Source organism: Pelophylax lessonae (assembly GCF_965119305.1).
Source record: "Pelophylax lessonae genome assembly, chromosome: 1".
Lineage (NCBI taxonomy): Eukaryota > Metazoa > Chordata > Amphibia > Anura > Ranidae > Pelophylax > Pelophylax lessonae.
The window spans coordinates 823,183,779-823,200,577 of record NC_138768.1 but is presented as its reverse complement, the minus strand read 5'-3'; the positions used below and the strand labels follow the sequence as shown (position 1 = coordinate 823,200,577).

At 45.1% G+C, this 16,799-nt stretch overlaps 1 protein-coding gene across 1 annotated transcript in view; it reads right to left on the bottom strand.

Moving 5' to 3' along the window:
• Positions 1-13,941, bottom strand: part of RPIA (ribose 5-phosphate isomerase A) — a 43,401-nt gene extending 29,460 nt beyond the window's left edge. Inside the window, exons 1-3 of the mRNA XM_082252923.1 lie at positions 13,767-13,941; positions 5,828-5,888; positions 5,666-5,721 (exon numbers count right to left, since the gene is read on the bottom strand). Of these exons, the coding sequence (XP_082109049.1) occupies positions 5,666-5,721; positions 5,828-5,888; positions 13,767-13,859 (210 nt within the window). The 5' untranslated portion in view covers positions 13,860-13,941. The remainder of the gene's footprint in view (positions 1-5,665; positions 5,722-5,827; positions 5,889-13,766) is intronic.
• Between the last annotated feature and the right edge of the window lie 2,858 nt (positions 13,942-16,799).

Below are 16,799 nucleotides of genomic sequence, written 5' to 3'. Positions count from 1 at the left end.
ACAAAAATCTTTACTCAGCATACCGGCGTACTGTATAGAACACGGGAGAGACACATGACTGGTGTTCACAGATCACATGAAGCTTGAAAGACCGTTTCAATGGAGGATTCACAAAAGGCGGTGGAAAACATTGCAGATTATGGGTCAGAACTCCTGACCTGGGCAGTATATTCCCTCTGGTAGAAGTGTCATTGCATCAGCACAACAGACCAGCAAACGGTGTGCTCATAAAGAAAGAACATTAACGGCAGTAACCATCTTTCAGTACTCATGCAATGTACGCTTCAGATACATAATGCCTACTTTTTTTTTATTTTATAGTTCCAAATGCCGTATTAACAGTGTGGGAAATAAAAACCATACATACCGTACATACCTCACCTATATGGCTGCAGCATTGGTCAAATGTTGCAGCTGTTACCAGCCTGCTCCAAGGCCGGGTTCACACCTAAGCAGGTTGCAGTTTTTGAGAGGTGTCTGTTTGGCAGGAGAAACCAGCAAAAACATTTTGATGAGTTTCCACCGCAATTCTAATGAAGTATATGGAAACAAAAAGGCAAACTGCTTGGGGGAGAAGAAAAAAGGACTCTGACCCTTTCCAAAAAATGCTCAGATGTGAACGGGACCCATAAGAAACCTGGTTAAATGGACCGCAGTATGTTTTTGCAAATCTAAAAACGTATAGGTGTGAACCAGGCCTAAAGCTTGCCATACATTGTACAATTTTCTTGTTCAATTTTCTTTACATTTATCTTCAACCAGGGCTTTTTTTCAGCTGGAACTTGGTGGAACTCTGTTCCACCACCTTTGGCTCAGACCCTCTGCTCCCTGCTCACCACTATCACTCAAAACAGAGGTCTGGCTCCCTGTGTTTCCAAGTGCAGGATGGGGACAAAAGGTGATGCAGGTGCCCGGGGAGCAGTGCGAATGCTGACACCCCCACAAGTGAGAGAGGTGATGCCATCTACAGTGTGAACAAAGGTACTAGAGAAGAAGAGGGATAAAAGTGAGATGTGGATGGGGGATGCAGAACTAAGCAGCTGTGGAAGAAGGCTGAACTCTGCACTCTGTGTTTAGCACACCCCTGAACTCTGTACGCAGCACACCCCTGAACTCTGTACGCAGCACACCCCTGAACTCTGCACTATGTACATAGCACACTCCCCAACTCTGCATGTAGCCCACCCCTGAAATCTGCACGCAGCACACCCCTGAACTCTGCACTATGTACATAGCACACTCCCCAACTCTGCATGTAGCACACCCCTGAAATTTGTATACAGCACACCCCTGAACTCTGCACTATGTATATAGCACACTCCCGGACTTTGCATGTAGCCCACCCCTGAACTCTGTATACAGCACACCCCTGAACTCTGCACTATGTACATAGCACACTCCCCAACTCTGCATGTAGCCCACCCCTGAAATCTGCACGCAGCACACCCCTGAACTCTGCACGCAGCACACCCCTGAACTCTGCACTATGTACATAGCACACTCCCCAACTCTGCATGTAGCCCACCCCTGAAATCTGCACGCAGCACACCCCTGAACTCTGCACTCTGTTCATAGCACACTCCCGGACTCTGCATGTAGCCCACCCCTGAACTCTGTATACAGCACACCCCTGAACTCTGCACTATGTACATAGCACACTCCCCAACTCTGCATGTAGCCCACCCCTGAAATCTGCACGCAGCACACCCCTGAACTCTGCACTATGTACATAGCCCACCCCTGAAATCTGCACGCAGCACACCCCTGAACTCTGCACTCTGTTCATAGCACACTCCCGGACTCTGCATGTAGCCCACCCCTGAACTCTGTATACAGCACACCCCTGAACTCTGCACTATGTACATAGCACACTCCCCAACTCTGCATGTAGCACACCCCTGAAATCTGCACTCTGTACATAATGTACTCCTGGTATTTGATGCCCCTTTAAGATCCTCCCACTGTTAGTGAAACTTTGACCAGTTTTGGGAGGAGATTTTGGGGAGGGTCATGGTTGAGTTCCTGCACCTTTTTTTTTTCTCAGAGAAAAAAACCCCTGCCTTCAACTATGTAGTACAAGAGCCTTCCGGATTACATACAAATTGAAAATGTTTGGGTTTGACCTCATATTATATGGTTTTGGTAAATCTAAAGGAAAGTTGCACAAGAAAACTGTATAATGTATGGCCAGCCTAAGACCAAGAACTGAGCAATCAGCTCAAAGTGGACCAAGAAACGAGCGATCAGCAGTCACAGTCTCTCAGCTCTTCCCCTCCAGTGCTCACTGGAACGCTTGGCTTTGGAAGGGGTGGGAGCTGCTAACTGAGGCTCTTAGCAGTGTGCTGAGAGGCTGAGTCAGCTGTCTGTCAGGCATCTGGGTGGATCCAGACATAATGGCCGGGGTCCTTCCAGAGCCTTGACCAGCTTTGTAATGTCGGCCAACAGCGTACTTTAACCCGCAGTCTTCTGATCCTTGGTCACAGGAGTGTAGAACTAATGTGCACTCCTTTGACCCACAAGAGAAGTCAAGCCGAATGAGCTTTGGCCGTACTTCCCCTTTTAAATTTTATGGTCGTGCACACAGCCTAATTGGTAGCTGCATGCAGCTGCGTCAAGAAAAAAAAAAAAAAAAAAAAAAAAAAGTGTCCGAATTCCTTTGTATATATATGGGATTATAGTGGAAGAGTGGGAATACCTTCATCCAGAAATAGTAAAGAAAAGAATACCATCCTTGTAGAAGGACTATTTAAAATTGGCAATACAGACAAAGGGGCTCCAACCTATATAATTAGAAACTTTGTTTCTAGCTGCATGCTTTTAACATTTGTTATTAATGTTTGAGACAATAAATATTGTCAATATCTTGCTATATAAATTTGGAGCCCATTTGTGATCTTTAAATAGTCCTTCTACAAATTCCTTTGTATGGCCTATATATTATGCTGTACATATGTAAATGTGCTAACATTAACATACCTCTAGCATACAGTGCATATGTTTGCTATTGACCACCGCTGCTGCATAGGACTGACATGCATCGTTGATGAAACACTACTGGCATTTACATGGCAGTCCTGAATGGCCGCCTGCATCCTAGCAACCAAGCATGCGACTAATGCACACAAGTAAACATAGCACAAGTGTTCCATGCATGCAGATTACTGGCATAGGAGTTTGCTGCCAGCAAGATCCTACATAAAAATCATACAACCGCTGTGCATGAGCCCTCAAAGCTTAAGTTTTAGATATGGATGATTTTGCATAGTTACACTGATCCAGCTTGGACCAATGTAAATAAGTATGTGTTATACCTGTGGGATCCCCCTTGAAGCTGGAAATCACTGCTAGTACAGTGATCACTGCTAGCTTCCAGGTGGCAAGCAGCTGCCCTGCAACAATGTGAACACAGGAGGTCACTCTCTCGGCATGGGCACCATTCAAGGAACACTTTGCATTTTCTCAAGGGATGCAAAGCGTTCTCTGATTGGATGGAGTGCAGAGGTGGGGATTCTCCTGTACCATGCCCGCAGCAATGCATCTCCTGTACCATCGCCAGTGCCGTGCCTGAGCCATCGCCAGTGCCGTGCCTGAGCCATCGCCAGTGCCGTGCCTGAGCCATCGCCAGTGCCGTGCCTGAGCCATCGCCAGTGCCGTGCCTGAGCCATCGCCAGTGCCGTGCCTGAGCCATCCCCAGTGCCGTGCCTGAGCCATCCCCAGTGCCGTGCCTGAGCCATCCCCAGTGCCGTGTCCGCAGCCCTTGTTTTGGATCTCTTGTGGTCCAGTAGCTGCTGCATTTCCCACCCTAGGCGTATACTCGAGACAATACGTTTTCCCCAGTTTTTTGTGGTAAAATTAGGTGCCTCGGCTTACATTCGGGTCGGCTTATACTCGAGTATATACGGTTATACCAAAATTTGAAACATTTTTTCTTCAGGTTTTGATTTGGAATAGGCTGTACATTGTTCCCAATACATTAGTGTGTATGGAAATAACAGCAGTTATTATAAAGGATTTTGAGCTTTACTCACCTTTTATTAAACACACTGCTATTATTTTGAACACAACTGTAGTTTACAATGTGGCTGCTTTGGCCCGTTACCATTTAGGAGATATGACCAACTAGAATTCCTTCTTAGAGAAAACATTCCATCAAGGTCATGGAATTGTGGAAGGAGATGGGAACATGAATCACACTTTTATAGAGAACCGGATGAGGAAAACACTATGTTTTGTCCTTGAGCTATCAGTACAAAACAGCTTCAAATGTAAAACAACTTGGGCAAACCATAACCAAAAATCTCTTCCGTAAGACACAAACTCCTGGAACTTAAAGTGGTTGTAAATCTCAGACATGAAATCTGAACAAAGCATATCCCTCTCTATAGTGTGCATTTGTTAGTAGCACTAAGGGTCATTTCAGTCTGCAGATTGGTTCCATGAGTCACTTCTGACAAGTTTTCCTGACACCAAGAGAAAGATTGTGACGGGGAGGGACCTCTAACTGATTGACAGCCCCAGCTTTTCCTGTGTGAAGGGGGGGGGGGCTCCTCCCTCCAATGAGCTCTCACTGAGCTCTGCAGAGTAACTTCAGCTCCCCACCATCTGATTTTCTGAGTTGAGAGATCCTGTGTAAATTCAGGACTTTGAATGGATGTACAGGACAAGTGGCTGCAGATAAACAGGTGCAAATTTCGTAGGGGTTTTTTTTTTTTTTTTTTTTAATCGCTGTGCATTACCCAAGGGCAGTCACTTCCCTGGTTATATTCAAGGGTTTACAACCACTAACATAATTATGACCATAAATTCCTGAAAAAAAAAAAAAAAAAAAAAAGACTGATCACTCTCCAGCAATACACTCTAAAGCCTTGTACACACGTACCGATCGTCGGCCGAACGATCGGCCGTCTTTTGTCCAGGGCTGTCGTGTCTGTTGAAAACTGCAAAAGACTGCACATGAATTTTGTCGGCCAACAACAGCCGACTGCAGAAGTGATGTCATGTGATGGTTAACTTTCCTTGTCTTTTTTCTTTTCTGAGCATGCCCAGTCTTGCTAATCGGCTGTCTGCCGGCCGAAATCTGTACTGACTGGTGAACAATCGGCCGTTCTGGTGTTGGCCAACAAAAGTTTTTATGCCTGCACGACAGATTCTGTTCGGCCGAAAATGCGCTGTCAGCTGTCGGAAGCATCATACTAACAAGCCTACAATCGGCCGATCGGTCGTCGGCCGAATATTTACGGCCGACAATCGGTACGTGTGTACGGGGCTTAAATGCTTGTTTACAAGAGCTTCGTCCTATCCCTCCCACCAACATTTATTGCATACATTCAACTTAATGGGGACGCCCTCTGCATACAATTGTACAGCACCCCATTTAGTTGAATGGGTCATGTCTGGCAGTTGGTACTGCTCACCAAATGCAACGGATGGAGATCATTCTTGCTGTGCAGAGCATCGTGGTCATAGCAGTGTACATTCGTCAGCTGCCTTTACTGTTTAGCATGATAATCACGTGGCTCAACCACAAGTTTTTACCACCCTACCCAACTGAAAGTGTAAACAAACATAGCCTAGCTCTATTAGAACGACATTACCTGTAAAATGTTTAAAGTCTAAAGACAGAATATTTGATTTCACATTATGTACAAGAGTAGAGACCCCCTACCTGGAAAGATGTTGGGACACAGGACACAACCAGGTTCTCCTTCTTCACCCTTTCAGCTAAAAAAAAAAAAAAAAAAAAAAAAAAGTTACAAAAGAAAGTCACCAATGTTACCTGAGCATAGGCGGCAAAGATATAAAACATAAAAGTAAAAGTAAAACACACCTAATCGATTGACCGCATGGACAATGGTAGAACCGCTTCCAATACCAAGAACTTGATCATTCTAAAAAATAAAAAGTGACCGTTACTAAAAACATCTTTCTAAGCAGAAATGCAAAAATTGTACCCAAAAAGTCTTCTATGTGTTGACATTGGTCAGGAAACATTAGTAATAAAGATTGGTGACAGCAGCAGAGTGTTGTACCATGGTTTGTAGCTATGCTGCTCCAAACTTTCCTCTTTCCCTCTACTTCCTATCAGATGGACACCCAGGAGCACATCGACACTCAGCTGTTCCCCTTGTCAGGTACAAATGGACGGATAGCTTTCCAATGTAAAACCAGCTTTGCACAAAAAGTAGAGGATTCACAACATATAGTCTCCCCTGTCCACCGCCTACTCAAAAGCATTTCACTCCACAAAGTCTCTAATCATGGAGAGCCATACGCCATGATTAAGCCCTTTGTGGAGTGAAATGCATTGGAGCGGGAGGTGGACAAGTAAGACTATAGGTTTATTTCTACTTGACAAGCAGTGTGTTTTACCATGTTAGCAGGGCAGGGACAAGGGGTGGGCAGGAGAGGGCAGCTGCCCTGGTTACTGTGGTATCATGTGAGGTGGAGGGGGGAGGGGATTTGTGTTGGAAGAGGCAATTTGGGGGGTGGCAAGGGGCAAGTGGTGTTCTAGAAAGGAAAAATTTGGAGGAGGGAGTGCCAAGAGTTGTGACTTAGGAAGATTTGTGTTGGGGGGGGGGGAATGGGGGAGAAGATGTGTACTAGGAGGGGACATTTTAGGGGTAGAGGACTTGTGTTAAGAGGGGGTAAATTTTTTTGAGGAGGGAGGGCATTTGAGCTGGCGGATGGGGGGGGGGGGGGGTTTCAGCAAGGGGCTGATTTGTACTGGGAGAGGGGGGGGATTTATGCTTAGCAGTAAGCATGAAGATTAGTGCTTAATTATTATTATTTTTTTTTTTGGGGGGGGGGGGGCGGGTGGGTTTTCTGACAGGTAATGACCACATATGTTTGCCCTGGGCTCTAGATGACCTTGTCCCGGCACTGCATGTTAGCCAACAAAAGTAGATATTTGGATCTAGGGTGATACCATTATTGGCTAACTAAATACATTTAGTGAACTACAGCCCATTTAGTTTGCCAGTTAATGCGATCATCCTTTATTCAAACTTCAAAGAAGATTGGTAAAATGCTAGAGAAAAAAAAATAAAAAATTGGGGCAGCTTGACCTAAACAAACTATTCAAACTAGCAGGAAACCAGGGATTCTACTTTAAAAGGGTCAGTCCACGCAGAAATTAGATTTTAGTTTTTGGTAGGACCCAGAGAGTTAAACCACTTGGCAGTGATCTCTTATGGAATCTATTGGTGAGATATCTGCACACCTGTGGCCAGGGCTGTCTTTAACACAGGGCAAAAGGGGCGGCTGCCCTGGGCCCAGTCATTGTTGTGGGGCCCAAAGCAGCTGCCCCTTGAGCCCGCACTGCTGGCCAATAGTTGATAAGTGGATTTGGGAAGGGCCCAAGAAAATATTTGCCCAGGGTCCAATCAATATTATAGACGGCCCTGCCTGTGGCTCTCAGAAAGGTTCTTCAATCCCTGAATATATTTTTGGTGCTTCAATCCCTGAATATATTTTTGGTTCTTCAATCCCTGAATATATTTTTGGTTCTTCAATCCCTGAATATATTTTTGGTTCTTCAATCCCTGAATATATTTTTGGTTCTTCAATCCCTGAATATATTTTTACTTCTTCTATATTAAGGAGAATATATTGGGCAGCGCATCAAGAAGGTGGACAGTGAAGCCCCAAGAGGACAAGGAGTAATAATAGGAGGGAGATCTTACTGTTAAAATATCCAAGACAAGACAAGTCGCTGACTCCCTTCATCAGATTCCACACCTAGAGCTATCATTTTCAGGTGTACTTACCTTTTAAAATGAATTATAGAACAGTTTATACTGTTTCTATATCTGCATTGGGCAAATGATAGAGCAACATTTTATATGCCAACGCCGCTTTGAATTAATATTTGTTCAGCAGATGAGTTGCTACATGTGCAGATGTCCCGTGTACCTAGGGAGTGACTCTTTCACATTCCTGCATTGTATTCGCTCTACGGAGCTTTCACCTGGCAGGTCAGACTGTGGATCCAAGTTACATCAAAAATGTTTCCACAGAGAAAGTCATGTTTTACATTAGATGGCCTGCATTAACCACTTAAGCCCCGGAAGTTTTTACACCCTTCCTGACCAGGGCCTATTTTGCGATTCGGCACTGCGTGAGTTTAACGGACAATTGCGCGGTCGTGCGACGCTGTACCCAAATGAAATTGACGTCCTTTTTTTTTCCACAAACAGAGCTTTCTTTTGGTGGTATTTGATCACCTGTGCGATTTTTTGATCATGCGCTATAAACAAAAAAAGAGTGACAATTTTGCAAAAATACAATATTTTTCACATTTTTTTTTTATATGAAATTCCCCAAAACAAAAATGTAAAAAAATCAAAATTTAACATTTTAGGCCAATTTGTTTTCTGCTACATATGTTTGAAAAAAAATAAATAAAAATCGCAAAAAGCATATTTTGATTGGTTTGCGCAAAAGTTATTGCGTTTACTAAGGGAAAGATTTGTCATTTTTATTGTTTTGTTTTTTTTTTTTTTAACGAGTAATGGCGGCGATCTGCGATTTTTTTTTTGCGGGACTGCGACATTGCGGCGGACAGATCGGACCCTTGACTGACATTTGACACTTTTTGGGTTACCAGTGACATTACTACAGTAATCAGTGCTATACATATGCACTGTTACTGTAAAAATGACACTGGCAGTGAAGGGGTTAACTTTATTGGAGAGGGAGAGGGTTATGCGTGGCCCTAACTGTAATTGGATGTGGCTGTGTGTGTAACAGTAGAGATAAACGGTCCTACATAGCAGGACCGAGTGATCTGTGCTGTTACACAGGGGAGAATGACAGGCGGCTTTGTTTACATTAGCCGCCTGCCTTTCTCCCTCTGTAACCGAGGATCGCGAGTGACCGGCGGACATCAGGTCCGCCGGTCACTCGGGGGGGGTCTGTGAGCGGGAGCGTGCCTCCAGCGGTGCGCCCATGCACGCTCCCTAGACCCTCACAGGCTAGCGACGTAGACCTACGTCACTTTGCCTGTGAGGGGCTGACTGCCGACGTAAATCGTCGTTAGGCAGTCGGCACGTGGTTAAAGGTTATCCCACCCAATTTTAGGGAATGTTCTGCTTATATGCCAAAAAGTGTAAATCCGGGCCAATTTCTTGGCCATCAAGATTTTATTGCCCTCTCTACTCAGTTCATTAGATTTCACAATAATTCCTGTTGTAATGACCATGGTCTGAAGTGGGAAATCATGTTGGGAACCTTCCAAAACCGTCAGCAGCTCTGCTAAGTCAAACGGACAATAGCTTGCTCTCAGCTGACTGTGTAATAGGAGAGCAAAAGTCTCATAAAATTATATCATCAAAAGTAAATTTCAGTAATTCAATTCAAAAAGTTTAACTCATATTTTTTATAGATGAGTTACACACAGAGTGATAGATTTCAAGCATTTCTTTGTTTCAATGTTGGAGGAGGATTATGGTTTATGGCTTACAGCCAGTGATGGAAGTAACTGTGTTTAAGTAAACGGCGTTACTTAACGCAGTTACTTTTGAGGGTAGCGAGTAATCTAACTGAATACTCGTGCCCTCCCTATAACGGCGGTGCCGCTACTTCGGCTGCGTTACCGCAATTATATCTACCGCCACTAAATGGCAGTAGTGTAATTGTAATTCCCCCTCTCCTGTATGACCGCGGCCGGCACTGCCCGCGGTAGTGGAGAGAGAGAGAGGAGGAGGAGGAGACTTGAGGAGAGGCGAGCGGCAGAGCACAGTGCGCCAGGCCCAGGAGGGCAGAGCATGCGACCAGCCGACCACCATTGCCACTTTGCCAGCCACACCACCACCAGCAGCCAGTCAGACAGCAGCAGCACAGCAGGTACCAAAAACAAAATACGGTTACTCACAGACTCAGTCACAGCCAGGATTCAGACCCCCACCAGTGTGCCACACCGCCACCACCACCAGTGTGCCACACCGCCACCACCAGCCAGCCACTCCAGGCAGCAGGTACCAAAAAACAAAAAAACAAAATACAGTTACTCACACAGTCAGGACTCAGGACTCAGACCCCGACAGTGTACCACACCGCCACCACTATTAAAGATCTTATAGATTGTAATTGCATTATAGAATAGTAAAAAAAAAAAAAAAGTCACAGCTACTTTGCTGAGTAACTAATTACTTTTTCAATGTGGTAACTGAGTCAGTAACTCAATTACTTTTTGGGAGAAGTAATTTGTAACTGTAACCAATTACTTTTTTAAAGTAAGATGACCAACACTGCTTACAGCTAGTGAAAACCTAAAATTCAGCATCTCAGAACATTAGAATATTACAGAGGACCAAAAAAAAAAAAACGGAATTTTTGTAAAATCTTACCTGTAAAATTCCTTTCTCTGAGTCCTCCGACAGTCGCCGCCTCTTCATATTCGTCACATATGGGGTATTAGACTTTGCTCCGAAGGAGTAGCTAGGCAACAGAATATGTTAACATTAAAGCTTTTAACATATCCCACCCTCAAGGGGTGGTCCCCTCAGTCAATACCCTCCTACTTCCTGCAACCATATCTCAGTTTTAGTGGAATAGCAGTAGAGTATACAACCAAACCCCAAAAGAGGGGCGGGGGCGGCGACTGTCGGAGGACTCAGAGAAAGGAATTTTACAGGTAAGATTTTACAAAAATTCTCTTACGTCCTCCGACAGTCGCCGCCTCTTCATATTCGTCACATATGGGGACGTCCCAAAGCAGTGCAAACATGAGGGGTGGGAAACGCATCCGCGCCGAAAAGGCAACGCAGTCTCCGCATCAAAGAAAGGAACCTTACCAAAGGAAGGAACCCAGCTGGGCAACAGGAAAAAAACAGGTGCTCAACAGGAGCAACAACCCAGGAAAAAACAAATAACCAGGGGATAAAAAAAACTTATCCCAACAGCCAGTGGTCCCCACAAGGGACCCTAGGGAACCACAGCACTAAGAACCTTGCGGCCAAAGGAAGCATCCGCAGATGCCTGAACATCTACTTTGTAGTATTTTGTGAAAGTGTGTACGGTCGACCAAGTCGCCGCCTTACACACCTGGGCCACAGAAGCCCCATGACGACAGGCCCAAGACGTACTCAGAGATCTAGTAGAGTGCGCCTTCACAGGCACAGGGGGAACCTTCCCCTGCAAAGCATAGGCCTGTTCAATGGTCTGCCTGATCCATTTGGCGATGGTAGAGGCCGACGCCGCCATGCCCTTCCGAGGACCCTCTGGAAGAACAAACAAGGAATCCGTCTTTCGAAAAGACTCAGTCGATTTAAGGTAAACCCTTATCGCCCGAACAACATCCAGAGAGTGTAATCTCACCTCCTTTGGATGTTTAGGCTTCGCGCACAGCGAAGGCAAGACAATATCCTCATTAAGATGGAATTCCGAAACTCGTTTCGGAAGAAAACAAGGATTAGGTCGCAAGACCACCTTATCCAAATGAACAACCAGATACGGAGACTTGCAGGACAAAGCTGCCAGCTCCGACACTCTGCGAGCCGAAGTGATCGCCACCAAAAAGGCGACCTTTTTGGACAACATAGACAACGAGATCTCCCTGATCTGTTCAAAAGGAACACGTTGCAACACAGACAGAACAAGATTCAAGTCCCAAGGGGGCAGAGGATCCCTCCTAGGAGGAACCAGATGCCGCACACACTGAACAAAAGTGCCAACCAAGGAGTTGGAAGCCACGGGACGTTGAAACAGAACGGCCAGTGCAGACACCTGACCCTTTATCGTAGCCAGCGCCAAACGCTGATCGACACCCGTTTGAAAGAAGGACAGCACTCGGGAAACCGAGTACGTGCGGGGAGAAAATCCCCTGGACTCACACCAAGCAAAATAGGCCTTCCAAGTACGGTAATAAACCTTCCCCGAGGAAGACTTCCTCGCGTTGATCAAGGTATGAACGACCTCTGGGGAGAGACCAAAATGGCGCCGTTTGGCGCCGAAACCGCCGCTCCACAGTACAGTAATGCACGACATGTCTGTATAAAAAAACATGTCAGATCGCCGCAGCGATCGCTGTATAATGCCCAAACATGCCACAAAAACATGCCCCACAGCACACAGCTTCTCACACTGACAAGGCTGACACACACACAGTGTCACACAGCTCCCCCCCCCCCCCCCTGCAGCCCACAGCATGCAGCCGAGAGATAGGGAGACAAACAGTGTGAATAGAGGCAGGTTACACAGTCCCAGACTGACACCCCCCCAGACAGACAGGTCCCCACATAAATACACTTACCTCACAGTGGCGTGGGGGACCCGCACAGGCGAACAAGCCGCTGCACATGAGGCAGGGAGAGTCGCATACAAGACGCACAGAATGGGGGTTAAGAAACCGCACAGCATCCAGCGAGGTAGCCACCTCACCAATCATCCATGCACCGAACAGGGATGGGTCGTTCACTGTGCCAGGAGCGTTACCTGGCTGAACGCTCGATGGCAGGCTGGGAAGCCACTGACCCACGACCTGCGACCAGGGGGATCAGCCCGAGACCCAGCCCGCTTGATCCTCTTCATCCGAAGAACTAACTAAAGCTGACAAAAAGAACAGCTAAGTAAAGGTAGAGAGAAAACTCAAACAAAAAATCAAATAAGAAGAAAGAGTCTGGGGCACAAAGCCCCAGCACAGAGAGAGCCAGCCACTCCTGACAAGCTAGACATTAAAACTGAGATATGGTTGCAGGAAGTAGGAGGGTATTGACTGAGGGGACCACCCCTTGAGGGTGGGATATGTTAAAAGCTTTAATGTTAACATATTCTGTTGCCTAGCTACTCCTTCGGAGCAAAGTCTAATACCCCATATGTGACGAATATGAAGAGGCGGCGACTGTCGGAGGACGTAAGAGAAAGAAGGATTTTTAATATAGAAATGTGGGCTTACTGAGGGTCAGTGGTGTTGGACACCATCAAACAAAAGGGTCAAGCTGTCAAAACTCAAGGAACCCCTAGCAATGTCTGGAGGAATCCTAGGGTCCCATAGAACCCTGGTTGAGAGAGACTGTTCTAGAGATTGTAGTGAATGAAAATCCCACAAGGTCAGCAGTTTTCAAAATACTGCAATTATCACGTCTAACAGCACCGATCATATCACAGCCATAGAGATCATGGATCTGCCCTACTTTGTTTGCTTACACAATATCTTGCCATTTTGACCATGTATGCATGCTTTATGTACTGACTTGTTGTCATATGATGTTCTATTGGGTCATTTCAAATGGACCGAATAAATTTGCCAAAAAGCAGGAACATATTTGCAAAGCAAAAAGCAGTGTAATGGTCAGCCATAGAATTACAAACATTCACCCGAGACCTCAGTATTGATGAATGTTAAGTATGGAAAATTAGAAGACAAACTTAACAGACGAAAACTGTTCCTGCATAGGTGACCCAACAAAACTCCTCTCTGAGCTGGTATCAGATCTCAGTCCTTGCTGGACTCCGAACGAATGTTCAAAAGCAGAGAAGTTTGGTTACAACTGGATCCAGAAACCACACAGCCTGTACACATAAATCAGCCAATGAGCAAGCCCAGTTTTTTGTAGAGTACTGCTGGCTTCCCGCCATTGTTTTTGAATAAAGGTTTGCCGTTTTCTGGACCTGGTTGTCACGGATCATCTTTGCTTTTGAATGGGAATGTCGACTGTGAAAAGCCCTACTGTAGACAGACGCATTTCAACAGAAAAGTGTTTTTTGGGGATATTAAAGCATTAAATGATGATGGTTATGATTAGGGACTAGGACAAGTCAGAACACACCTTAACGTGATTGTCCACAGCAGCACATCCCGCCAGTCTCTTGGCCTCTTCAGTCATCCTGCAGATTGTAGTGAGCAGCCGACGCTGGATCATGCAGATGTCACCTGGAGATCTGATCGCTTGATGTCTCAGCTGCCCAGGAGAGAGAACAAGAATGAGAACAGCGGCTAGAAGTAGAAACTCTTCCCTGTTCTTGTCTGCACTGTTGACTGTTAGTTTCCTGTATTAGCAATGGCAATTAATCCTTTATCAGAGTTTCTGCTGTTTGGATACGCCCTTCTGTATAAACAAGCATGCACTTGGCTGGGATCCTCATTGGTTATCTCCACTCTGCTAGTTGAAAAGCAGATGAGATTTTAAAATAGGAAGCTACTGAAATCCTCAAATACAGCCAGATAATGGAAAGTTAATATGGACATTTATTTGCTACAGAATGACTTGTAATTGGAAGAAAAGCAACTCACAGGCAAGTAACAAAAATACTGCAGTCGGCATCTAAAAATTGGTGAGCTGCAATATAATAATAATAAAAAAAAAAAAAAAAAAAAAAGTTCTCTTTTGGGTTTATATGACTAAGTGCGTCAATTTAAAAGGGAAATTCCAGTCAAAAAAAATTACTTTTTCCTATTAATAGTATGTTAAAAATATTTAGCTTTGATCTTATTCATTTTCTGGATAGCTGCTTGTGTTGCTTAGAATGTTTTATCTAAACTAGACAATCAGCTTCTTCCTGCTCTTCACCAACAAACTATCTCCCTTTACCTGTATTTACTAAGCTGCCTTTCACTTCCTGAAAAGGTTTTTTAGACAGGCATGCCTAGACCTGCCCCGCCCCACCCCCACCCCTCCTATCTGTCATGATCTCCTTTTGTCTGCATAACCTCGTGAGGGGGATGAATTGGAAGTATGTTATGTCCACTCTTCATGGTTCCAGCAGCACGTAAGATTGATTTCAATGGCACCCATTCCCATCTATGCGACTTTAAAAAAGGTACCGGCACTACTTTGATGCAACTTTGATCCAGAGAGTGTAAAGTAGGATCAAAGCGGCACTCAAAGTCGCACAACTTTGAAGTCGCACTAGTGGAAACGTAGCCACCAGGCTAGAGTGCAACTTTAATTGAACTTGACACTCTCTGGATCAAAGTTGCATCAAAGTAGTGCAGGTATCTTTTGGAAGTCACTGATTTTTAAAGTCCCGGGTGCCATTGAAATCAATGGGCTGTGACTTGTCATGCGAATTTGTGTGTCCAAATACAGCACTGAATACTGCAGAATAAAAATAGAAAAAAAAAAAAACTTAAATTTTTTAAATGTTGAGACATAACGCTGAACTCCGCTTACATTAACCACTTCTGGACAGGAATGTTTTACCCCCTTAACCACTTGCCGTCTGAGTACCGTAGTACTACTGCGGCAAAGTGGCTCGTTATCGTCTGACGTAGTACTACGTCGTCAGAAACTCCCCTTTCTCGGCGCCGCCGGAGGCTCGCTCCCGCTGTATTCAGTCACAGTGGGAGTCAGGCCAGGGGAGGAGCAGCGGCGATCACCGCCGCTCTTCCCCGATCGTCAGGGATTAGTGTGGAGATCCGCCTGCTTGTGTAAACAAAGCGGGCGGATATCCCAAGTGACAGGCAGGGTCAGATTGCAGGGTTCAGCATAGCTGAACCTGCGATCTGTCCCTGTGTCACTCAGTCACCTCCCCCCACACACGTCAGTAAGCACCAGGCATACATTAACCCCTCCCTCTACAATAAAATTAACCCCTTCCCTGCCAGTGTCATTTTTACAGTAACAGTGCATATATATAGCACTGATTACTGCAGTAATGTCACTGGCACCCCCAAAAGTGTCAAAAATGTCAGTCAAGGGTCCGATCTGTCCGCCGCAATGTCGCAGTCCCGAAAAAAAAAAAAAGCACACCGAAAATGACAGAAATCTTTCCCTTTGTTAGTAGACGCAATAACTTTTGCGCAAAACAATCAAAATACGCTTATTGTGAATTTTTTTACCAAACATAGGTAGCAGAAAACAAATTGGCCAAAAATTTAAAAAAAATTTTGATTTTTACATTTTTTTGGGGGGGAATTTCATATAAAAAATGTGAAAAATATTGTTGTTTTTTCAAAATTTACGCTCTTTTTTTGTTTATAGCGCAAAAAGTAAGAAATCGCACAGGTGATCAAATACCACCAAAAGAAAGCTCTGTTTGTGGGAAAAAAAGGACGTAAATTTCGTTTGGGTATGGCGTCGCACGACCGCGCAATTGTCAGTTAAAGTCGCACAGCGCCGAATCGCAAAAAGTGGCCCAGACGTAAGACAGCAAAATCCTCTAGTGGTAAAATGGTTAATGACCAGGCCATTTTTTGCGATACGGCACTGCGTTACTTTAACGGACAATTGCATGGTCGTGCAACGCTGTACCCAAAATAAAATTTGACATCCTTTTATTCCCACAAACAGAGCTTTTTGTGGCCAGGCGCACCCCTACTGTATTTCCAGTGCGGCCCTGAAGGCCCCCACGCTCACCTGACCTAAATCCCATAGAACCCCTCTTGGACATTGTTTTGGTCCATTTGTCACCGCCAGGTTGCACCTCAGTCTGTTCAGGAGCTCAGTGATGCCCTGGTCCAGATCTGGGAGGAAATACCCCAGGACACCATCCGTCCGCTCATTAGGAGTATGTCCCGGCGTTGTCAGGCATGTATACAAGCACGAGGGGGGCATACAAACTACTGAGTACCATTTTGAGTTGCTGCAATAAAATTTCAGCAAAATGGACTAACCTGCTGCATCATTTCTTCACTTTGATTTTCAGGGTGTCTATAAACTCAGTCCTCTGTAGGCTGATCATTTTCATTTCCATCAAACAATGTGGCATCCTTTCATTCCTAACACATTACCCAGTCCATACCAGTATAGATATCCAGCATGATATTTTTCCCCATTTAGATTTGATGTGATGTGCTTTCAAAGTGTTCCTATAATTTTTTTTGAGCAGCATACAAATTGGTGGACAATTGGTCAGATTTA